Consider the following 22,725-nt stretch of genomic DNA (forward strand, 5'->3'; position numbering starts at 1 on the left):
CAAATCCTTAAATAAAATGTATTAAAATTTATTAGACTACAAAGCAGTCATTGGGTTGTTCATAATCCCAATTTGCAAGATGGAACCACCCGGCCAAAAAATAGAAAAGGGACACTCACCTCATGACTAACTTCTCCGGCCGCCCACTGCTCGCATTACAGTCCTATTCTTTCTATCTATCACAGTGCTCCACATTTCCGGCCTTTTCGCTATAGGTCAGGACTAGAGTTGAGCGGATCGGCCATAATCCGGGTCCGACGGATCTGGATCGGGTTGCCGTCAAAGTCCGGATCCGATCCGGAATCCGCGGCCATATAAATCAATGGGGGGGGGGAGGAGGGGAGAGACAGAGAGAGAGAGAAAAAAAAAAAAGGATCCGGATTGTGCACCCCGAATCCCGGGTACTGGTCGGACTCGGATCGGGAACTCAAACCGTGCGGATCCGGATTTTGCCGATCCGGGTCCGCTCAACCCTAGTCAGGACTTCTGCTGTCTGTGCCGGTCTCGGAGCCCACTACATGTCACAAGGTCATGACTCACGTCTTGACATCATGATGTAGAGACCTTACAAACCATGAGGCCTCGATGCAGCCAGAAATCCTAGCCTTTAGTGAAGAGGCCAGAAAGACGGCATGTATGGCGGATGGAAGAGAATCAGACGACGGGCAGCTCGTGGGACAGCCGGAGATGAGGGATAAGGTGAGGTTTGTTATTTACTTCTTTCCTATATTATGTTCACAACTGGAAGACACTTAAATCAGATGTTCCAAAGTTGGGGATGGCCTGTATTATTAGCATATACAAAGATAACATACAGGACACCTGCCACTAGGGGGCACGCACTTCATGCTCTTTACATACTGTGCGCCATCTGGTGGCAGTTGCAGGCAGTAAGCAATTCTTTAACCGTTTTCTCTTTCCATGATCCTGTGTTTTTCTTATGGCAACATTTTGCATTACGTACAACTTTTTTGGTCACTTGCACAGGTGATTATTGCAACAGCTCAATGCTAAGAAAATCCTGGAAACATGTACTGTTGGTGGCTCTTGAGGACTGGAGTTGGGGAACACTGGTCTAAGGTTATGAGATCGTACCAGCGGACTTTTCTGCAGGTATTTCCGCAGGTTCACGCAGCAACTCCCCGGAATCCACAGCTATTCATTGCTGTGGTATATCTGCGGAGTTGTTGCGATAAACCTGCGGAAACAGTGCGGATTTCCTGCGGAATTCCTGCAAAATTCTCGCCCTGTATCTCCATAGTGGAAAGGCAGGAATTCCGCAGATAATTCCACATGAATACTTGACATGGAGTTACGTGCATCTGCGGGAAATCCGCAGCATTTTCCGCAGCCGCAAATACCGCAGCATTGATACAGCACTCCCCAAATCCCATAGGATAACATGGGGAGTGTCTGTACTTGCGTAAACCTGCAGATTTATCTGGAAAATCTAGAAAATCTGCGGGTTTTCCGTGGCAAAATCCGCGGTTACTTTCTCCTGTGGGCACATAGCCTTAAGGGTGCTTTACACGCTGCGACATCGCTAACGATATATCGTCGGGGTCACGTCGTTAGTGATGCACATCCGGCGCCGTTCGCGACATCGCAGCATGTGACAACAAGCGACGATCAACGATCGCAAAAACGTCAAAAATCGTTTATCGTTGACACGTCACTCCTTTTCATAACATCGTTCGTGGTGTATGCTGCTGGTTGTTCGTCGTTCCTGCGAACGACGAACATCTCCTTACCTGCGTCCACCGGCAATGAGGAAGGAAGGAGGTGGGCGGCATGTCCGGCCGCTCATCTCCGCCCCTCCTCTGCTATTGGGCGGCCGCTTAGTGACGCTGCAGTGACGTCGCTGTGACGCCGAACGCATCTCCCCCTTGAAGGAGGGATTGTTCGGCGGTCACAGCGACGTCGCTGCAAAGGTATGTGCGTGTGACGCTGCCGTTGCGATAATGTTCGCTATGGCAGCGATCACCAAATGTCGCACGAACGACGGGGGCGGGTGCTATCGCGCACGACATCGCTAGCTATCGCTAGCGATGTCGCAGCGTGTAAAGCACCCTTAAGGGTTAAACAGCAGAGATTGCAGCTAGCTCAGATCACTGCAGTTCTAGTTAGGTGCTGACTGTAAAACATAGCCGCTACAGACTGGGACCTGACATGTGACATACTTTACACCACTTGTCAGGAAAGGGTTACATCTGTATTAATGCGGTGGGCTTTGGAGCTCTGTATCAGAAAATATCTGACTGGTGACCACTTCCAAGAATGTACTGAAACATATATTCTGCATAAAATATGGATATCCAGGATATAACATATCATGTATAGGCATGGATTCCACCAATGGGACTTGCATGTCTCTCAAGAACAAGGCTCCGTCCCGTGCTGCTGCCAGTGGAGAAGAGGTGGGAATTCCCACAAAATAAAAGGAACTTCTGACCACATCTCCAATGACAGCAGCCATCCTTAGGGCCCTGTTCTTGAGATAGACACAGGTAACACAGGTGGGACTTGTTATACATCCTGTAGATATGCCAAAAATGTACGAGATGGGAACACCCTTTAAACTATTATTGACCTGTAAGGTTTTATCTAATAAACCGAACACAACTGATGAATATTTAACTTTCATGACAAGTAGAACTTGATTCTCGTGCTCTCAATGACAATGAGGTTTATACTGTGTACTATATTCACAAATTCATGAAAGGGGCGGAATAAGGAGCCATCATTACCTGGGTGATATATTCATACTCCACAATGTACTCCGGCAGGACCAGTTCAGTGTCAAACACAAACCACTCCCACCGGCGGAGGCTGCAGTCACAGATTTCATGTTCCTTGGAAAAACAAATTTCTGAGAAAGTGAGAAAAAAAAATTGTGAACTTCATACGATTGTTCAGAAAAAAAGAGAATTTTGTTACTTACCGTAAATTATTTTTCTTATAGTTCCGACATGGGAGACCCAGACCATGGGTGTATAGCTTCTGCCTCCGGAGGACACACAAAGTACTACACTAAAAAGTGTAGCTCCTCCCTCCGGGCTATATACACCCCCTGGATGACAATCTAGCCAGTTTAGTGCAAAAGCTGAAGGAGGACATCCACCCACAAGTAGAGATAGAGCAAAACCCGGAACAACCGGAACCTCTGTCTACAACAACAGCCGGTGAAAACACACGGAACAAGAAAACTTCCAACAGGCAACAGGGAGGGTGCTGGGTCTCCCATGTCAGAACTATAAGAAAAAGAATTTTCGGTTAATAAACAAAATTCTCTTTTTCTTCATCGTTCCTTATGGGAGACCCAGACCATGGGACGTCTCAAAGCAGTCCATGGGTGGGAAATAAACAGAAAACTGAGAAGTAGGCAAAACCTAACTTCACAAATGGGCGACAGCCGCCTGAAGGATGCGTCTGCCCAAGCTCGCATCTGCCGAAGCATGAGCATGCACTTGGTAGTGCTTCGAAAAGGTGTGCAGACTAGACCAAGTGGCAGCCTGACAGACCTGCTGAGCCGTAGCCTGGTGCCTGAAAGCACAAGAGGCACCGACAGCTCTGGTCGAGTGCGCCTTGATCCCCGGCGGGGGAGGCACCTGAGTACACTGGTAGGCATCGGATATGGCCGACCTAATCCAACGAGCTAGGGTCGGTTTAGAAGCCGAGAGACCCTTGCGCTGACCTGTGGTCAGCACAAAAAGAGAGGTGCACCGTCTAAGAACAGCGGTGCGTGACACATAGATCCGGAGCGCCCGCACCAGATCTAAAGTATGCAACGCTTTCTCAAAGCGATGCACAGGGGCCGGACAAAAGGAAGGCAATGAAATGTCTTGGTTAAGGTGGAAAGGAGACACCACCTTAGGGAGAAAGTCCGGAGTCGGACGGAGAACCACCTTGTCTTGGTGAAAAACCAAAAAAGGTGACTCCAAAGAGAGTGCAGCCAAATCAGAGACTCTCCTGAGAGAAGTTATGGCCACCAGAAAGACGACTTTCTGTGAAAGTCGAAACAAAGAAACCTCCCTAAGAGGCTCAAAGGGGGGTTTCTGTAAGGCCGTGAGGACCAGATTAAGGTCCCAGGGATCCAAAGGCCGCCGGTAAGGTGGAATGATGTGAGATGCGCCCTGCATGAAGGTGCGCACTTGGGCCAGTCGGGCGATACGCCGCTGGAACAACACTGACAGAGCAGAGACCTGTCCCTTAAGGGAATTGAGGGATAGTCCTAGCTGCAGACCGGACTGTAGAAAGGACAGGATGGTCGGCAAGGAAAAAGGCCAAGGGACATGCCCGGAAGAACGACACCAGGACAGGAAAATTCTCCAAGTCCTGTGGTAAATCCTGGCCGAGGAAGACTTCCGAGCCTGAGTCATAGTGGAGATGACTTCGGGAGGAATGCCGGAAGCCGTCAGGATCCAGGACTCAAGAGCCACGCCGTCAATCTGAGAGCCGCAGAATTCTGGCGGAAAAACGGACCTTGTGAGAGAAGGTCTGGGCGGTCCGGGAGATGCCACGGCACCTCTACGGACAGTCGGAGCAGGTCTGGGTACCAAGCTCGCCTGGGCCAGTCTGGAGCAATGAGTATGACCCGACGGCCCTCCATTCTGATCTTGCGCAGGACTCTGGGCAAGAGAGCTAGAGGGGGAAATACGTAAGACAGACGGAACTGGGACCAATCCTGAACCAGCGCGTCCGCTGCAAAGGCCTGAGGATCGTGGGAGCGAGCCACGTAAACCGGGACCTTGTTGTTGTGCCGGGATGCCATTAGATACACTTCCGGAGTGCCCCACTTGCGGCAGATCGACCGGAACACTGCCGGATGCAGAGCCCACTCGCCGCTGTCCACGGTTTGACGGCTGAGATAATCTGCCTCCCAGTTTTCTACGCCTGGGATGTGGACTGCGGATATGGTGGACTTGGAGTCCTCCGTCCACTGAAGGATGCGTTGAACCTCCAACATTGCCAGGCGGCTGCGAGTCCCGCCCTGGTGATTGATGTAGGCAACTGCTGTCGCGTTGTCTGACTGGACTCGAATGTGCTTGCCCGCCAACAGGCGGTGAGAGGCTACGAGAGCTAGGAGCACAGCTCTGATTTCCAGCACATTGATCGAGAGGGCCGATTCGGACGGAGTCCAAGTGCCCTGTGCTCGGTGGAGCGAGCCGGAGCAGCAGAGGGAGTCGGCTCGTGAATCGGAGCTGCGGGACGAGGAAGGAGAGGGGACCCTGCGTCTCCTTTTAGGAGGACGGGGTCTGGGAGCAGATGCAGAATCCTCTGTGAGCTCTGCGAGGGAATTAGCGGAGGCCACCGCAGTGCGGTGAGAAGCCTCCAGCATGGCAGACATGGCGTAGGCTGAAAAGGCTGAAGCCTGGGAAGTTAAGGCAACCAATTCAGGCATAGAGTCCCTAGTGAGATGCAGCAGCCAGCGCCGATCAGTGTGAGAACGCTGATAAAATGGCGCCGGAGTGAGGAGGGGGGGCGGGGCCTAGTCCAAGAGCGGGAACCGGAGGGCCAAGGAGATATACAGGGGAGGGAAACATCTCCTCAGAGAGGAGTGTCTTCCCCTGTGCTGAACGGCCGGTGGGCGGCGCCGCACTGTCCCTCTGCATGACTGACATGCAGGGGCAGTGAAAACGAAAGTAGGTCGCAGCCGAAGCCGGGGCCTAAATTTTTCAATGCGGCCGGCGAGCAGGCACCCTCGGCGCGGTTCTCAGGTGAAAACCAGAGAACCGGCCGGAAATATCACCGAAGTAACCTGACACACTCTCCCCAACAATAAAGATGCAAAGGACCCCGTGCAATAACGTCTCAAATACTTAGCTTGTGAGACGCAGGGCCAGGTCCCTGAGGGATGAGTGCTCCATCCGGCAGGGTCCTGAAAGGGCTGCGGATGGAGACCGGTCTCCTGCGAAGCAGTGAGAACCGTGCTGGCTCCCACTTCAAGCCAGAGCCCGAGGGATGGTGAAGGAGCGCGGCATGTAAGGCTCCAGCCTTGAAATCAACCTTAACAACACCGCCGACACAGTGGGGTGAGAAGGGACATGCCGGGGGTCCAGCTTGGACCCGCTTTTCTTCCAACTCTTTAAAATCAAAAATCAGATGAGAATGCATGTGTGGATGTGTGACCTCCTGAACACAAAGCATTGAACTGGCTAGATATGGTTATCCAGGGGGTGTATATGCTCGGAGGGAGGAGCTACACTTTTTAGTGTAGTACTTTGTGTGTCCTCCGGAGGCAGAAGCTATACACCCATGGTCTGGGTCTCCCATAAGGAACGATGAAGAAATAAGAAATGCTGATATAAAAAAACATTACATTACACCCGACTTAGGGGTTCTGCGTAGTAATTAAATATGTATTATACATCTCAAATGTAAGCTCGGAGACATATCTACGTTATTGAAGTCTGAAGGGAAAGGTTTAGCAACACATAAAAACAGGTAAATCAATGGAAAAAAATGTAAAAAAAAAAAAACCACAAAAGAAGAAAAAAAAAAAACAACAAAACCTTCACACATTTCTGACATAAAAAAAAAGTTTAGTTTTTTTTTTTTTATTAGTTGGTTGTGTCGACCTTCAGTCTTCAATTTTTTGGCTGCCACTCACCAGAATACGGTACCCATTAGCAGCATTGTCTCACCTTAAGGCTATGTGCCCACGGGAGCTCGTACCTGAGGATATATCCGCAGGTACGGCCGCAGGTTTCCCGCAGCAGCTCCCCGGAATCCGCAGCTATTTAATAGCTGTGGTAGTACAGCGAAATAGCTGCGGTAAACCTGCGGACATTCCTGCGCATTACCTGCGGAAGTCCCGGCCTCTATCTCCATAGTGAAGGGCCAAAGTTTCCGCAGGTAATTCCGCAGAAAGAATGGTCATGCAATTACGTGCGGCTGCGGGACATCCGCAGCATGTTCCGCAGCCGCATGTATCCGCAGCATGGACACCCTGTCCAATGGGATAACATGGGGAGTTTCTGTGCATGCTGAAACCTGCGGATTTATCTGGAAAATCATGAAAATCTGCGGATTTTCCGCAGATAAATCCGCAGGTTTAATCTCCCATGGGCACATAGCCTTACATAGATATACAAGCAGGGTGAGCTTTTTTCTTTCCCACTCTATATAACCTTATTCATGATAATAGTTCATTAAAAAAAGAGCAGATCCCTATGAACATCGGGTCTGATCTGCCAGCAACAAGGTATAGAGCAAGAGGAGGGAGCAGGTGGGAAAGCATCAGCAAAACTTATTATATTTTATCCTACTCCTGCCAAAGAAATGGCGCTTGTATGGGTCTAATCTCTCACTGCAAAAATATACCAAAAAGTCATCTGGCTTTCTATGAAGTTGACCTAATGTGTGTCTAAAATAGAGAAAGTAAATATGAGCACCGTAGAGGACAGTGAGAGATGTGAATAGTGAGTATATGTGTACAGTTCCACAGAATATGTTGGCTATATAAGCAATGGAATATAAATAAATAAGATCATCCGCTATAGAGATGGGAGAATTGATTTGCAGGGCCTGGTGACTACTGACTGCGGGACAGGAGGTCACCTGCAAATCTGTTTACCTCCTGGCATTGCCCGCTACACTGTTAATTATCCAGGACTGGTGCGATGCTATCATTACGGTATGATGCACTCATACAACATCATGCCAAATCGGCTAATCAAAAAACGAGCCACAGATGCTGGCAGGTAAGGACATTCGCAGGTTGGCGTACTGACTTGGGCGATGGACCGGACTCCTGGGAATCGATTCTCCCATCTCTAGCCCTCTGGACTCAAACTCATTTAGCAGAAATGTAACTGAACAAATAAACTACTGAATTATATCCACACAAATATTAATTAAAGTTCATCGGGAGCAGAGAAAAAAAAATTAAAAAGAAGAAAAAAAGTAATGCTAATCAAATTCTTAAATATTATTAATTAGTAAATGACTTTTTTTCTAGGAAAGAAATTACTAAAGAATATTTAAATATTCACCATCAAGTTAGGCTAGTTGCACACTTGAGTTGAACGGCATCCGTTGCATTGCGTTGTGTGACGGATGCAACGGATGCGTTGCATATAGTGGCACAACGGATCGTACAAAATGACGCAATCCGTTATAGGTTTTTTTTCTTGACATTACACATCTGGGCATGCGCAGTTGTGTAAAGACGGTTGCGTTAACGGAATCCGTCAAATGACGGATTCTTTTTTTTAAATCAGATACATTTTTATTGCATTTTAAAACTTTCATAAGCATAACAACAAATTGTGAGGGTAGTCATCACACATACCCCCTCCCCTCCCCCCACCCTCTTCCGGTCGACAGTCTCACCCCTACACTCTCTACATCCCTCTTTATTCACATAATGACCTGCCCTCCTTATTTCTCAGCCACTGCGATCTTTCCTTTCCTACCTATAGTCTAAATATCTTATCTTTCAGTAGATCAAATGACGCTAATCCTGGAAAGTCCAGCCACTTGCTCCAGATCTTCTCATATTGAGCTCTCCTTCCCCTTTTAATATAAACATTTTTCTCCATATAAATAATATAATTCACTTTTTCAACAAATTCCTTAAGTGTCGGTGCTTTTTCAGATAGCCAATACAAGGCAATTAGTTTCCTTGCTGCATACAACAATCATGCCACTGTAAGTTTCACTTGTTCATCCACCCCCACTTCAAATGACGGATTCTAACGGAATCCGCCACCATAGGCGTCCATTATAACAACAATGGACGCCGACGAAATCCTGCTGATTGCGTTTTTTTGACGCTCCGCCAAGTGCAAAAAAAGTTACATGCAGCGTTCCATCCGCCAGTTGGATGCAACGCAGCGTCGGCTGACGGATGCAATGCAAGGCCATCCATTGCTATCCATAGCTAATAGACGTCTATGAGGAATAAAACGGTTTCCTGCAACGGTTACCGTAATTCCTCAAGGCGGCGAATAGCAATGGATGCCGTTCAACGCAAGTGTGGAACTAGCCTTACATTGACAGTAATCTGTTCTGGAATATTATTATGACAGGAGCCTGTGCAGCAGGAGGCTCCGCTGCTGTGACCTGGAGACATCTTGGCAGTATATGGTTTAGATTATACCCAGGTCACAGCAGCCGCTCAGCATCTATATGGATGGGGTGCAGAGCAATTTACGGCCAATTCTTAGCTGGTATTTCCAGTATAGTGAGGGGCTTGTACCAGCTGCATGTATAGAAAAACTGAAAAGACAGATCAATCTGCCAACGGTTATGTAAAGTAAATGCTCCAAAAAGGTAGAAAAGAAGGGAATTTTGTTTACTTACCGTAAATTCCTTTTCTTCTAGCTCCAATTGGGAGACCCAGACAGTGGGTGTATAGCTACTGCCTCTGGAGGCCGCACAAAGAACTACACTTAAAAGTGTAAGGCCCCTCCCCTTCTGGCTATACACCCTCCCGTAGGAGTACAGATTCCTCAGTTTTAGTACCAAAGCAAGAAGGAGGAAAGCCAATAACAGTTTCAAAAACAAATTCAATCCGATAACACGATCGGAGAACTTAAGAAACAACATGAACAACATGTGCACCCGAAAAACGAAACCCTAAGAACAAATAGGGCGGGTGCTGGGTCTCCCAATTGGAGCTAGAAGAAAAGGAATTTACGGTAAGTAAACAAAATTCCCTTCTTCTTTTTCGCTCCTAATTGGGAGACCCAGACAGTGGGACGTCCAAAAGCAGTCCCTGGGTGGGTAAAAAGATACCACATGAACGGGCTGTCAGACAGCCTCTTCCTACAGGTGGGCCACCGCCGCCTGAAGGACCTGTCTACCTAGGCTGGCATCTGCCGAAGCGTAGGTATGCACTTGATAGTGTTTGGTAAACGTGTGCAGACTCGACCAGGTAGCCGCTTGGCACACTTGCTGAGCCGTAGCCTGATGCCGCAATGCCCAGGACGCACCCACGGCTCTGGTAGAATGGGCCTTCAGTCCAGATGGAATCGGAAGCCCAGCAGAACGGTATGTGTGAAGAATTGGTTCCTTGATCCACCGCGCCAGGGTGGATTTGGAAGCTTGCGATCCCTTATGCTGACCAGCGACTAGGACAAAGAGCGCATCAGAACGGCGTAGAGCCGCCGTGCGAGAAATGTAAATCCTGAGTGCTCTCACCAGGTCCAACAGATGTAAACCCTTTTCAAATTGGTGAACTGGATGCGGACACAAAGATGGCAAAGTGATATCCTGATTGAGATGAAAGGAAGAAACCACCTTGGGAGAAAACTCTGGAATTGGACGCAGTACTACCTTGTCTTGGTGAAACACCAGGAAGGGAGATTTGCAAGATAACGCCGCTAGCTCGGACACTCTTCGAAGAGACGTGACCGCCACAAGAAAAACTACCTTTTGTGAAAGCCGAGAAAGGGGAACCTCTTTCAAAGGCTCGAAAGGCGGCTTCTGGAGAGCAATGAGAACCTTGTTCAGATCCCAGGGTTCCAATGGCCGTCTGTAAGGAGGAACGATATGACAAACTCCTTGGAGAAACGTGCGTACTTTAGAAAGCCGTGCCAAGCGCTTCTGAAAGAATACGGATAGCGCGGAGACTTGACCCTTAAGAGAGCTAAGCGACAAACCTTTTTCCAACCCAGACTGCAGGAAGGAAAGAAAAATTGGCAATGCAAATGGCCAGGGAGAAAACCCTTGAGCCAAGCACCACGCTAAGAATATCTTCCACGTTCTGTGATAGATCTTAGCTGAGGATGGTTTTCTAGCCTGTCTCATTGTGGCAACAACTTCATGAGATAAACCTGAGGCCGCTAGGATCCAGGACTCAATGGCCACACAGTCAGGTTCAGGGCCGCAGAATTCAGATGGAAAAACGGCCCTTGAGACAGCAAATCTGGACGGTCTGGTAGTGTCCACGGTTGGCCTACCGTGAGATGCCACAGATCCGGGTACCACGACCTTCTTGGCCAATCTGGAGCGACGAGTATGGCTCGATGGCAGTCGGACCTGATTTTCCGGAGAACTCTGGGTAACAATGCTAGAGGTGGGAACACATAGGGGAGTCGGAATTGCGACCAATCCTGAACCAAGGCGTCTGCCGCCAGTGCTCGGTGATCGTGAGACCGTGCCATGAAAACTGGGACCTTGTTGTTGTGCCGTGACGCCATCAGATCGACGTCCGGCGTCCCCCAGCGGCAACAGATCTGCTGAAACACGTCCGGGTGAAGGGACCATTCTCCTGCGTCCATGCCCTGGCGACTGAGAAAGTCTGCTTCCCAGTTTTCCACGCCTGGGATGTGAACTGCGGATATGGTGGACGCTCTGCTTTCCACCCACGTCAAAATCCGTTGGACTTCTTGAAAAGCTTGGCGACTGCGTGTTCCCCCTTGGTGGTTGATGTACGCCACCGCCGTGGAATTGTCCGACTGAATCCGAATCTGCTTGCCTTCCAGCCATTGTTGGAAGGCTCGCAGGGCAAGATAGATTGCTCTGATTTCCAGAACATTGATCTGCAGGGTGGACTCTTCCAGAGTCCACATCCCCTGAGCCCTGTGGTGGAGATACACCGCTCCCCACCCTGATAGGCTCGCATCCGTCGTGACCACTGCCCAGGACGGGGGAAGGAACGACTTTCCCTGTGACAATGAGGCGGGGAGAAGCCACCAACGCAGAGAGTCCTTGGCAGTCTGAGAGAGGGAGACAGTCCTGTCGAGGGACGTCGATTTCCCGTCCCATTGGCGTAGAATGTCCCATTGTAGAGGGCGCAGATGAAACTGCGCGAACGGGACTGCCTCCATTGCTGCTACCATCTTTCCTAGGAAATGCATGAGGCGCCTCAGTGAGTGCGACTGGCTCTGAAGGAGAGATTGCACTCCAGTCCGTAGCGAGCACTGCTTGTCCAGTGGAAGCTTCACTATCGCTGAGAGAGTATGAAACTCCATGCCAAGATAAGTCAGAGATTGGGTCGGGGTTAGATGAGACTTTGGAAAGTTGATAATCCACCCGAAACTCTGGAGAGTGTCTAGTGCCACCTTCAGACTGTGTTGGCATGCCTCTTGAGAGGGTGCCTTTATAAGCAGGTCGTCTAGATACGGGATGACCGAGTGACCCTGCGAGTGCAGAACAGCTACTACTGCTGCCATGACTTTGGTGAAGACCCGGGGGGCTGTTGCCAGACCGAAAGGTAACGCTACGAACTGCAGGTGTTCGTCGTGTATGACGAAGCGTAGGAAACGCTGATGCTCTGGTGCGATCGGCACGTGGAGATACGCATCTTTGATATCTATTGATGCTAGAAAATCTCCTTGAGACATTGAGGCTATGACGGAGCGTAGGGATTCCATCCGGAACCTCCTGACTTTTACGTGTCTGTTGAGCAACTTTAGATCCAGGACGGGCCGATACGATCCGTCCTTTTTTGGGACCACAAACAGATTGGAGTAAAAACCGTGACCTTGTTCCTGAAGAGGGACGGAGGTCACCACTCCTTCCGCCTTTAGAGCGGCCACCGCCTGCAACAGAGCATCGGCTCGGTCTGGTGGTGGAGAAGTTCTGAAGAAACGAGTTGGCGGACGAGAACTGAACTCTATCCTGTACCCGTGAGACAGAATATCCCTCACCCAACGGTCTTTGACGTGTGACAGCCAGATGTCGCCAAAGTGGGAAAGCCTCCCACCGACCGCGGGTGTGGGAATCGGAGACCGCAAATCAGGAGGACGCCGTCTTGGCAACGGTTCCTCCGGCTGTCCTTTTTGGGCGTGACTGAGACCTCCAAGAATCTGAGCGTCTCTGGTCTTTTTGAGTCTTTTTTGACGAGGCGAATTGGGACCTGCCCGGTCCTCGAAAGGACCGATAACCAGACTGACCCTTCCTCTGTTGGGGTCTGTTTTGTCTGTGTTGCGGTAAGGATGAGTCCTTACCCTTGGAGTGTTTGATGATTTCATCCAAACGCTCTCCAAACAATCGGTCACGAGAAAAAGGCAAATTGGTTAAGCACTTCTTGGAATGAGAATCTGCTTTCCAATGTCTCAACCACAGGGCCCTACGCAAAACAACGGAGTTGGCTGACGCCACTGCCGTGCGGCTTGTAGCGTCAAGAACAGCATTAATCGCGTACGACGCGAATGCCGCCATTTGCGAGGTCAATGGTGCTACCTGCGGGGCAAATGCACGTGTGACGGAGTCAACTCGCGCAAGCCCGGCTGAGATAGCTTGGAGTGCCCATACGGCTGCAAAAGAAGGCGCTAATGACGCTCCAATCGCTTCATAGATGGATTTCAGCCAGAGCTCCATCTGCCTGTCAGTGGCATCTTTAAGTGCCGCTCCATCTTCAACTGCAACCAAGGATCTAGCTGCAAGCCTGGAAATTGGAGGATCCACTTTTGGACACTGGGTCCAACCCTTGACCACCTCAGGGGGAAAAGGATAGCGTGTATCTTTAAGCCGTTTAGGAAAACGCCTTTCAGGATAAGCGTGGGGTTTCTGGATTGCGTCTCTAAAGTCAGCGTGGTCCAGAAAAGTGCTTAAAGTACGCTTAGGGTATCTGAAATGGATTCTCTCGTGCTGCGAAGCTGACTCCTCCACAAGAGGAGCTGGTGGGGAAATATTTAACATCTTATTGATGTTAAATATAAGATCATTAACTATGGCGTCACCATCTGGTGTATCTAGATTGAGAGCGGTCCCAGGATCAGAATCCTGATCAGTTACGTCCGCCTCATCACCCATAGATTCATCTCGCTGGGATCCTGACCATTGAGATGAATGTGAAGGCCCGTCATAGCGAGCCCGCTTAGGCTGCCCGGGGCCATCGTCCGAGTCAGAGTCTTCACCCTGAGGTGTATATGCCGGTCCCGGAGCTTGGAGCTGAGGGGGACCAGGGGGCAATGATTGCACAGTGTCCGTGGCCTGAAGTACAGGCCTAGCTCGCAATGTGTCAAGAATTTGTGACATAGTGAGAGACATTCTGTCAGCAAAAGCTGCAAACTCAGTTCCCGTCACCTGGACAGCATTCACAGGTGGTACACCCTGGGTCACGTCCAGCAGAGGTCCCGACTGTGCAAGCGCCGCAGGGGCCGAGCACTGCACACAATGGGGGTCCGTGGAGCCTGCCGGTAGAAAAGTCCCACATGCGGTGCAGGAAGCATATAATGTCTGTGCCTTGGCACCCTTGCGTTTTACGGACGACATGCTGCTGGCTCTCTGCAATGTGAGAGAGTCTATAGCCAAAGGGCGACCAGCGCTATGCAATACAAAGTATTTGTAGAAACAAAATACTAAGAATACTACTGGCACAAGAGGGGGTGAGCCCTGAGGGCTGCTTACCGCCCGCTGAATAGCGGGTAAGAGGCTGCAGAATTCCTTGTCTGGGTCTCCCCGGCTCCCCTCTGCAGCTCAGCGTGTCAGCAGGAATGGCTGCCGGCGTCTGTGGAGAGGGGCGGTCCGTGGGAGTTCCCAAACAAAAGTGCGGGAAACAGTGTCCCCTCTGTGCCGATTGTGAGGGCTGGAGTATGTAAAAACGACTCCAGCCCTCGGCGCTGATGCACTGGCCAGCGTCCCGCCCCTCTCCTGACTGGCAGGTCTGGGGGCGGGAACGAACGGAAGCAGGCCGCAAAAGCCGGGGACTCGAGTTATCAGCGCGGCCGCCGTAAAAGCGCGGGCCGCGCTGAAGTCCCCGGCGCACCACAAGTGCCAGCCGCGCCGCAGTCCCAGCGGCCGGCGTGACCGATTCCTAGACGTGGCCAGCGTCCCGCCCCTCTCCTGACTGGCAGGTCCGGGGGCGGGAACGAACGGAAGCAGGCCGCAAAAGCCGGGGACTCGAGTTATCAGCGCGGCCGCCGTAAAAGCGCGGGCCGCGCTGAAGTCCCCGGCGCACCACAAGTGCCAGCCGCGCCGCAGTCCCAGCGGCCGGCGCGACCGATTCCTAGAAGTGTGCCTGCTTCAGCGAAGCTGAATGAGGCCATGGCACAAGCGCCGTAGCGCTGATGTCCCCCGGCGCACTACAACACCCAGCATGCTGCGGTGTGAGCGCCAAATGCACGGGGACACAGAGTACCTTGAGGAAGCAGGGCCATGTCCCTGATGTACTCCGCTCCATCCAGCATCTTCTCCAGGGGCTGTAGATGGAGCACGGTCTCAGTGCCTGGAGACCAGTAAATCCCACTTCACCCAGAGCCCTGTAAAAAGGGATGGGGAAGGAATCAGCATGTGGGCTCCTGCCGCCGTACCCGCAATGGGTACCTCAACCTTACAAACACCTCCGACATACAGTGGGGTGAGAAGGGAGCATGCTGGGAGCCCTGTATGGGCCCTCTTTTCTTCCATCCGACATAGTCAGCAGCTGCTGCTGACTAAAAAGAATGGAGCTATGCGTGCGTGTCTGACCTCCTGCGCACAAAGCTAAAACTGAGGAATCTGTACTCCTACGGGAGGGTGTATAGCCAGAAGGGGAGGGGCCTTACACTTTTAAGTGTAGTTCTTTGTGCGGCCTCCAGAGGCAGTAGCTATACACCCACTGTCTGGGTCTCCCAATTAGGAGCGAAAAAGAAAAGTGCATTATCCTGCACCACAATAGCCAAACCTGAGCTGGTAGAGTGAAGAGATCCAAAAGGAAAAAACGGGATACAACTCCACGGAAAAAAGTAACTCCTTTCTTAATAGTTTTTTAAATACCAAAATCAATGTGAATGAAAACAGTGTGGAATCAAGTAAAATCCGTAGCAGAGACCTCGGTAATAACACTTGTTTATGCACCTGAAACGCGTTGACTGCTGTCCATATTGTCTCATTATTGACTTTTCTATTATGGATTTTATTTAATTCCACGCGGTTTCCACTCACAATGATTTTGGAATTTTAAAAACTATTAATAAAGGAGTTTATTTTATTTGTGGAGCTGGATCCCTTTTTCCTTTTGTATCTACCCAAGATATTTGCCGTGCTCCGGAAACTCTAGACATTGACTGATTGCGGTGAGCTGGCGGCTGCTCTTTTTTATAGAGCGAAGAGATACACTGTCCATCTACCAAAATGCTGCCGTCTGCAGTTGGTAAGGATTTATTTGGAAATGACACCTGCCCTCTACACACTGTCAGAATGGGCAATAAATACTATACTACTTAGCGCGTCATTCTAAAAAAAAAATATGAGTCTGAGCTACAAGGTAAATTGATGACTCCAGCGTTTAAGTGTTTTAACACAGTTTTATCCAATTAATGTAGAACTCACCGTCTCCTGTAGCACGCGGAGTGCTGCCGGTCATCCTCAGAGGTCTGAAGACTGAATTAGCATCTGGATAATTGGCAGGATTAATAGACAGAAATTCTTGTGCTTGAACACTATGGCCAAGAAACACTTTAGAGATGATAAGTTTACCTAAGGTTATAAAACAAAAAAAAGGCAAAGTTTTCTAAAAAATAATAAAAATCTTAAAAATAGAATTAGGGTGTAATTGTGTTCCATTTATGTAAGTGCTGGTTCCATGGGGCGTAATAAATTAGTATACTGAATAGGTGGGTTCTACAGTAATACCCCCCAATTTCACCTAACAGGCACTCACTGTCATGGGTGTGTCACAGGTAACAGACAGTCATGTGGTGTTGAGCAATAGAAGGTCACAGCATTTGGCAATGCAAACTGCTCCCTGACCTTCTATCATTCCTGCTTGATGTATTTGGTATCCTATGTATCTCCTCTGCTTTGTTTTCATCACTTTCACTTTAGGACCCTGCAGAGTTCCTCACCCTTTCAGCTGCTTTTCATCAGCGCTTCCTTGGTGTCTTATATACACTCATTTTCCCATACTCAGTGCTGGTGATAAGTCCCACACCCTTTACAAGTCTTCAGTGCAAGCAGTCGGCTCGCGTTCTTTTAGTGTAACCTGGCTGTTTGTAGTTCCTCTTCCTGAGGCATATGGAGAGAAGTTGTTGTTTCCGTTCCTTGTTTGTTATCCCTGTGTTTTCTTTAGCGCTCATTGGGGTTGAGGAAGAGCTCAACCCATCTGCTCCCTACCTAAGCCCCAGATACAGGGTCAGCCTAGGGTCGGGTATACTGCTCGGTGCATAGGTGCGGAACCTACCTAGGGTGTTATTGGAACCCAGGGCCCAGCTGTAGGTTTGGTCAGGGGTCACCATCTACCCCTTCCCTACACACAGGGTTTCCCTTCCCTTTCGCCTATGCTGGGTACTTCCCTGTACCTACCGTGACACTCATGAAGAGATTGTATACATTTTGGTGAGTGTTTGTACAATTTTCAATTTTGTGACATGCTCCCTTTCTGGTAAGCCACACTCCTTTCCTATGTAGGTCATGTCATTTTTTAAAACAGAAAAAAAAACCTGTCCCAAACAACCACTTTTATGGCATGCACAACATTTTCTGGTGCAAATTAGCCAAAATTCTAATACATTTAGACTATTTTACACAAGGCTCAAGTGTGCAACAAAAATAAATAAATAAATGACACATACTCACTTATCAATCCCGCGCCACAGTGGACTGGTCATGGACCAACGCCAGAAGAGAAAGAGAGGAGATCGGCATGGGACCCAACCAGGATACAGAGGAGCGACAGGATCTATAGGTGAGTATATGCGTTTTATTATTTTTATGGCACACTCAGGTAAACAAGTGGTGGTAAATGTCTTTAATAGACTAAATGCACCAGAATTTTGACAATATTTTAGCCACAAAAATGGTACACAATATTTATTCTGTGGGACACTTTTTAGTTACCTGTTTATTCCCCTGCCGATCTCCTTCACTCCTCAAGAGCTGTAAGGGCTCATTCGCACGTTGCTGAATTTCATGCATTTACGCTGCGTATTGCACTCCAGGGACACGACGCAACGTGCGCATACAGCCTTAGGGCAGCGGTAAGTAACCAAAAAGTCATCGCTCTAGTGAGATCGGTAGGGAAGCATGCAGTTTTTTTTTTGTTTTTGCTTTTAACTGCAGTCTTGGACTATATGTAAATTACATACAGTATATAGTTAAAAAAAAAAAAGTGGAAACCCCCTTTAAATGCCTCCTAGTCTATGAAAATCATCGTAAATGTTGTAAATAAGAATGGATGCAATGAACGAATGGAGTAAATATATCTCCATAATGCTGATAACCGTGAAGTCTGAAGATTAGAGATGACAGCAAACGTTTGGTTTCGAGGAAATGCTGAAAGTATTATTATGTCTAGAATAACATGTTCATTCAACCAAGTGGTTGTGTCAACCTCCGCTCGTCCCCCGATTATTCCCCAAGTGATTACATGGAATGCGATTCATTCAGTGTATTCATTAGTCAGACAAATCTCAACACTGGATCCAGTATGTGCTCTATCATTTCGTGTATCATTTATGTGCTCTTGTAATTAGTTTACCGTGTTTAAAAAGTCCCGGATCATAATGATGTGTCTGCTGGTTTGTTTCTTGCTCCAATTTAGAAGTCTGATACAATCCTAAACTGTTGGAGAGATGAACAGCTTCTTCTTGTTCCTGATCATACAACTGTGGAAAACGCATAATGACATGGCAAAGATGAAGACAATTGTAAATGAAATGTATTATGGCTAAGGCAAAACAAGGAGTATGTCACAATTCTGCAGCTTTTCTACTAATTACATTAATTAGGATATAACGAACTCTTATGGCTCCGGCCAGGGCCTTTCGCTGCCTGTCTTTAGAAAAAAAAATGGATCTGCTCTGCCGGGCCTGGGCTTCTCTTTCAGAAGCAAATGATGGCTCTCACTGGGAACACTGAACCGAAACCAGTTATGGTCCTCGCATGTTCAGGAGATACTAAATACAGTACTAAATCAAAAGCATTGGATCTCTGCAAAAAGTATAGGGGAAATGTATCTTAAGAAAATATTCGGAAATGTTCCCCTTCTTATTCGTGATAATCGTACACCCATCTTCTGATTAAACTCTTTTCACAGTCGCCAACTTTCTCTTTTGCGCTTTCATTTCTTCCTTCCCTTCTTCAAAGAGCCAGAACTTTCATTTTATTTTTCTAATGACGTAGCTGGGTAAGGACTTTGATTTTTCTGGGATGAGTTGTAGTTTTCAATGACACCATTCACTTTATCATACAATGTAAAGAAAAAAAACAAAACACTTCCAAATGCAAAGAAAAAGGCAAAATTAAAAAAAAAAAATAAAGTTGCAACCCTCTGGTAAGAAAATGTCCAGGAATAAAAAGAAACCACTATGGATAAATAAGACTGTACAAAGTATAATAAAACAAAAACAAAGGGCGTTTAAAATGTTAAAGGCTGAGAATACAGAAATAGCATTTCAGAAGTATAAAGATATCAATAGGAAATGTAAAAAAGAAATCAAGCAAGCAAAATTAGCTACTGAAATAAAAATCGCCAATGACATTAAAATAAATCCCAAATTTATAAATACATTAATGCCAAAAGGAAAACAAAGGATAGTATCGGCCCCTTAAACTATAATAACAAGTTAGTTATAGAGGACAAACAAAAGACTGAAATATTAAATAGGCATTTCTCATCTGTGTTCACCAAGGAGCTAACTGTACCAGGGATCATTCAACAAGTCAAAAATCAAAGTTCACCACCTGATATAATTAATTTAACACAAGATGAAGTACACCTACTTACGCTAAATTAAACATTGCCAAATTCCCAGGGCCAGATGGCATTCATCCACGAATATTGAGGGAATTGAGCTCCGTAATTGACAGACCGCTGTATCTCATCTTTTTAGACTTGCTTGTAACAGGGTTGGTGCCTCAGGATTGGAGGATTGCTGATGTGCTACCGATATTTAAGAAAGGTAAAAGGGTAGATCCAGACAACTACCGTCCAGTAAGCCTGACATCAGTAGTATGCAAAGTTTTTGAGGGCATTTTAAGGGATGACATGCAAAAATATATTGCAGAAAATAATATAATAACTGACAAACAGCATGGATTCATGAAAGATAAGTCGTGTCTAACCAACCTGTTGGGGTTCTATGAGGGGGTAAGTGCAAACCTGGATATTGGTAATGCAGCTGATGTGATTTATTTGGACTTTGCAAAGGCATTTGATACTGTACCACATAATAGCCTTATACTAAAGCTCCAGAAGCAAGGACTAGGGGAAACTATGTGCAAATGGGTAAGGAATTGGCTAAAAGATAGGAAACAAAGAGTAGTCATAAAGCGTACATTCTCTAAATGTGCTATAGTCAGCAGTGGGGACCGCAGGGATCTGTGCTAGGACTGATTCTTTTTAATCTCTTTATTAATGACCTTGTGGATGGCATAGATAGTAAAGTGTCAGTCTTGGCTGATGACACCAAACTATGTAGGATATTAAAACCTGACTTTGATAGTACAATATTACAAAAAGATCTGGATAAGATGTCAGAATGGGCAGATACTTGGCAAATGAGATTTAATGTTGACAAATGTAAAGTAAGGCACTTAGGACGGAGTAATCCTATAACTGCGTATACATTAAATGGAAGTAAACTGGGGACTACAGATCAGGAGAAGGACTTGGGTATTCTCATTACAAATAAGCTGAGCAGCAGCTCTCAATGTCAGGCAGCAGCTGCTAAAGCAAACAAGATTTTAGGGTGTATAAAAAAAGAGAGATTAGATCCCGTGATCCTAACGTATTGTTACCCCTCTATAAATCACTTGTAAGGCCACATCTAGAATATGGGATCCCGTTTTGGGCTCCACATTTTAAAAAGGACATTCAGAAGTTAGAGTCAGTTCAAAGGCGGCAACTAGACTATTACAAGGAATGGAGGCCGCCCGTATGATGACAGGTTGAAAAAGTTAGATATGTTTACCTTAGAAAAAAGACGTCTCAGAGGAGATCTCATTTATATGTATAAATACATGTGTGGTCAATATAAAGGACTGGCACATGACTTATTTTTTCCAAAGACAATACTAAGGACCAGGGGGCACTCACTGTGAGTGGAAGAAAAGCGCTTCCGGCAGCTAAATAGGAAAGGGTTCTTTACAGTTAGAGCAGTCAGACTGTGGAATGCCCTACCACAAGAGGTAGTAATTGCAGATACTATAACCGCTTTTAAAAAAGGGCTGGATGATTTTCTCCTCACACAACATTGTTGGTTATAAATGACTTAGTGACCAAATGTAGAACTGGTGGAGGAAGGTTGAACTAGATGGACCTAGGTCTTTTTTCAACCTAAGTAACTATGTAACTCCACCATGGTTTCAGAAAGAATTGTCATGCCCTCGGCCGCAGGTTCGGTCTCCCTTGGGCAGGGAGATCAATGTTCCTCCCGCACCTCCGTGTCCTCTACTCACCCTGTCTGCGGTTCCACCCGTCCATCTGTCTCCTTCTCTTCCCGGAGTCTGCATTCTCTCAGCAGGTCCTCTGGGAGCGCAGTTAGGCAGTGTGCACCGCACTTTGTTGATGAGTAAAGGAACAGTACACCTGTTCCTTGTTAACTCTCAGTCTAATTGCTGAGCTTATCTGTGTTTAAAAGGCACCTTTTCCTTATGGGAGGTGCCTGGGCAACATATTCATTCCTTTGGAACAGTGCTAGTGTTCAGGCGCCTCACCTTCAGCACTCTGTACTGAAGATTATGCCTTATCTTGTTGTGCATTATTCTTACCTCTCGCTCCACAGAATCTTCCCCAGGCAGTTTATTATCCCTGGCTCCACTGTATTCATCGGATCCCACCTCTGGCTGTTCTAACCTCCCTTGGTCAATATTGGACTTTCCAGATTCCTCTACTAACTGGATCCTGCTTTCACAGTCTTGTTTATACTATTTCTACGGTCTGTATGAGTCGTTCCTCTGGTCCAGGATTCGCAGCTTCTAGACCTCCTGGGAGTGTGCCGGGATAATCCGTTATATGGGTTCCCTTGCCGGTTGCTCTCCCAGGAGAGTTCAGTGTCGCTTTCCAGAGGGGTCTCTCCTTCAGTTTCTTTTCCATTTTCCATCAGCTCTCTAAATAAACATCTTCGGTTTTTTCCAAGTCACTCCCGTCTCTTGCTGTATGGGGTATTCTGCTGCCATGGTGAGTTCACTGAAATATCTCCACATCTCGGCGTCATGTCAAGAATCATGTTATGGTGATACCAACTTTTATAGTTTTTTTTCTAATTATTTTAGTAGTGAAGAAAAAAGAAATATATATTTTTTTCATTTAGTTTGTGTTGCTATTTTCTTTACATTTTAATTTTTCCGTCAATGCAGCTGTATGAGGGCTTATTTTTTTGCATGGCCAGCTGATATTTGTATTACTATTTTTGTACATACAATGTTCTGATCGTTTCTCACTGCATTTTCTGAGGGTACAGTGACTTGTCAAAGTATTCACCCACTTGGCATTTTTCATGTTTTGCTACCTCACAACCTGTAATTTCACAGTTTGTTTGGATTTTTTTTGAGGGTTTGTATCAGTTCATGTAAAGAACATGTCTGCACCTGTCAACATTTGGCTTTCATTTTATTGTGAAGCAAACAACAAATCGGACAATATCAGTAAAAACGTCTGTGTGCATAACTATTCACCCCCCTAAAGTCAGTACTTTGTAGAGCCTCTTTTTGTGGCAATTACAGCTGCAAGTCACTTTGGATCAGTCTCTATGAGCTTTTCTTGCCACTGGGATTTTTGCCCATTCCTCAAGTCAAAACTGGTCCAGCTCCTTCAAGTTACATGGTTTCCTCTGGTGAACAGCAATCTTCATGTCTGACCACAGATTCTCCATTTGATTAAGGTCTGGGCTGTGACTCGGCCACTCCAAT

At 47.4% G+C, this 22,725-nt stretch overlaps 1 protein-coding gene and 1 long non-coding RNA gene across 3 annotated transcripts in view; one reads left to right on the plus strand and one right to left on the minus strand.

Annotated features, from left to right (window-relative positions):
• Positions 1-22,725, plus strand: part of LOC142258003 (uncharacterized) — a 370,341-nt gene that overhangs the window by 214,237 nt on the left and 133,379 nt on the right. The window lies entirely within an intron of this gene.
• LRRC9 (leucine rich repeat containing 9) overlaps positions 1-22,725 on the minus strand; it is a 267,576-nt gene that overhangs the window by 115,229 nt on the left and 129,622 nt on the right. For both annotated transcript variants that reach the window (XM_075330387.1, XM_075330386.1), the window contains exons 13-15: positions 18,353-18,479; positions 16,207-16,353; positions 2,748-2,869 (exon numbers count right to left, since the gene is read on the minus strand). In XM_075330387.1, the coding sequence (XP_075186502.1) occupies positions 2,748-2,869; positions 16,207-16,353; positions 18,353-18,479 (396 nt within the window). The remainder of the gene's footprint in view (positions 1-2,747; positions 2,870-16,206; positions 16,354-18,352; positions 18,480-22,725) is intronic.

Source organism: Anomaloglossus baeobatrachus, chromosome 12 (assembly GCF_048569485.1).
Source record: "Anomaloglossus baeobatrachus isolate aAnoBae1 chromosome 12, aAnoBae1.hap1, whole genome shotgun sequence".
In the NCBI taxonomy this organism is placed as follows: Eukaryota; Metazoa; Chordata; class Amphibia; order Anura; family Aromobatidae; genus Anomaloglossus; species Anomaloglossus baeobatrachus.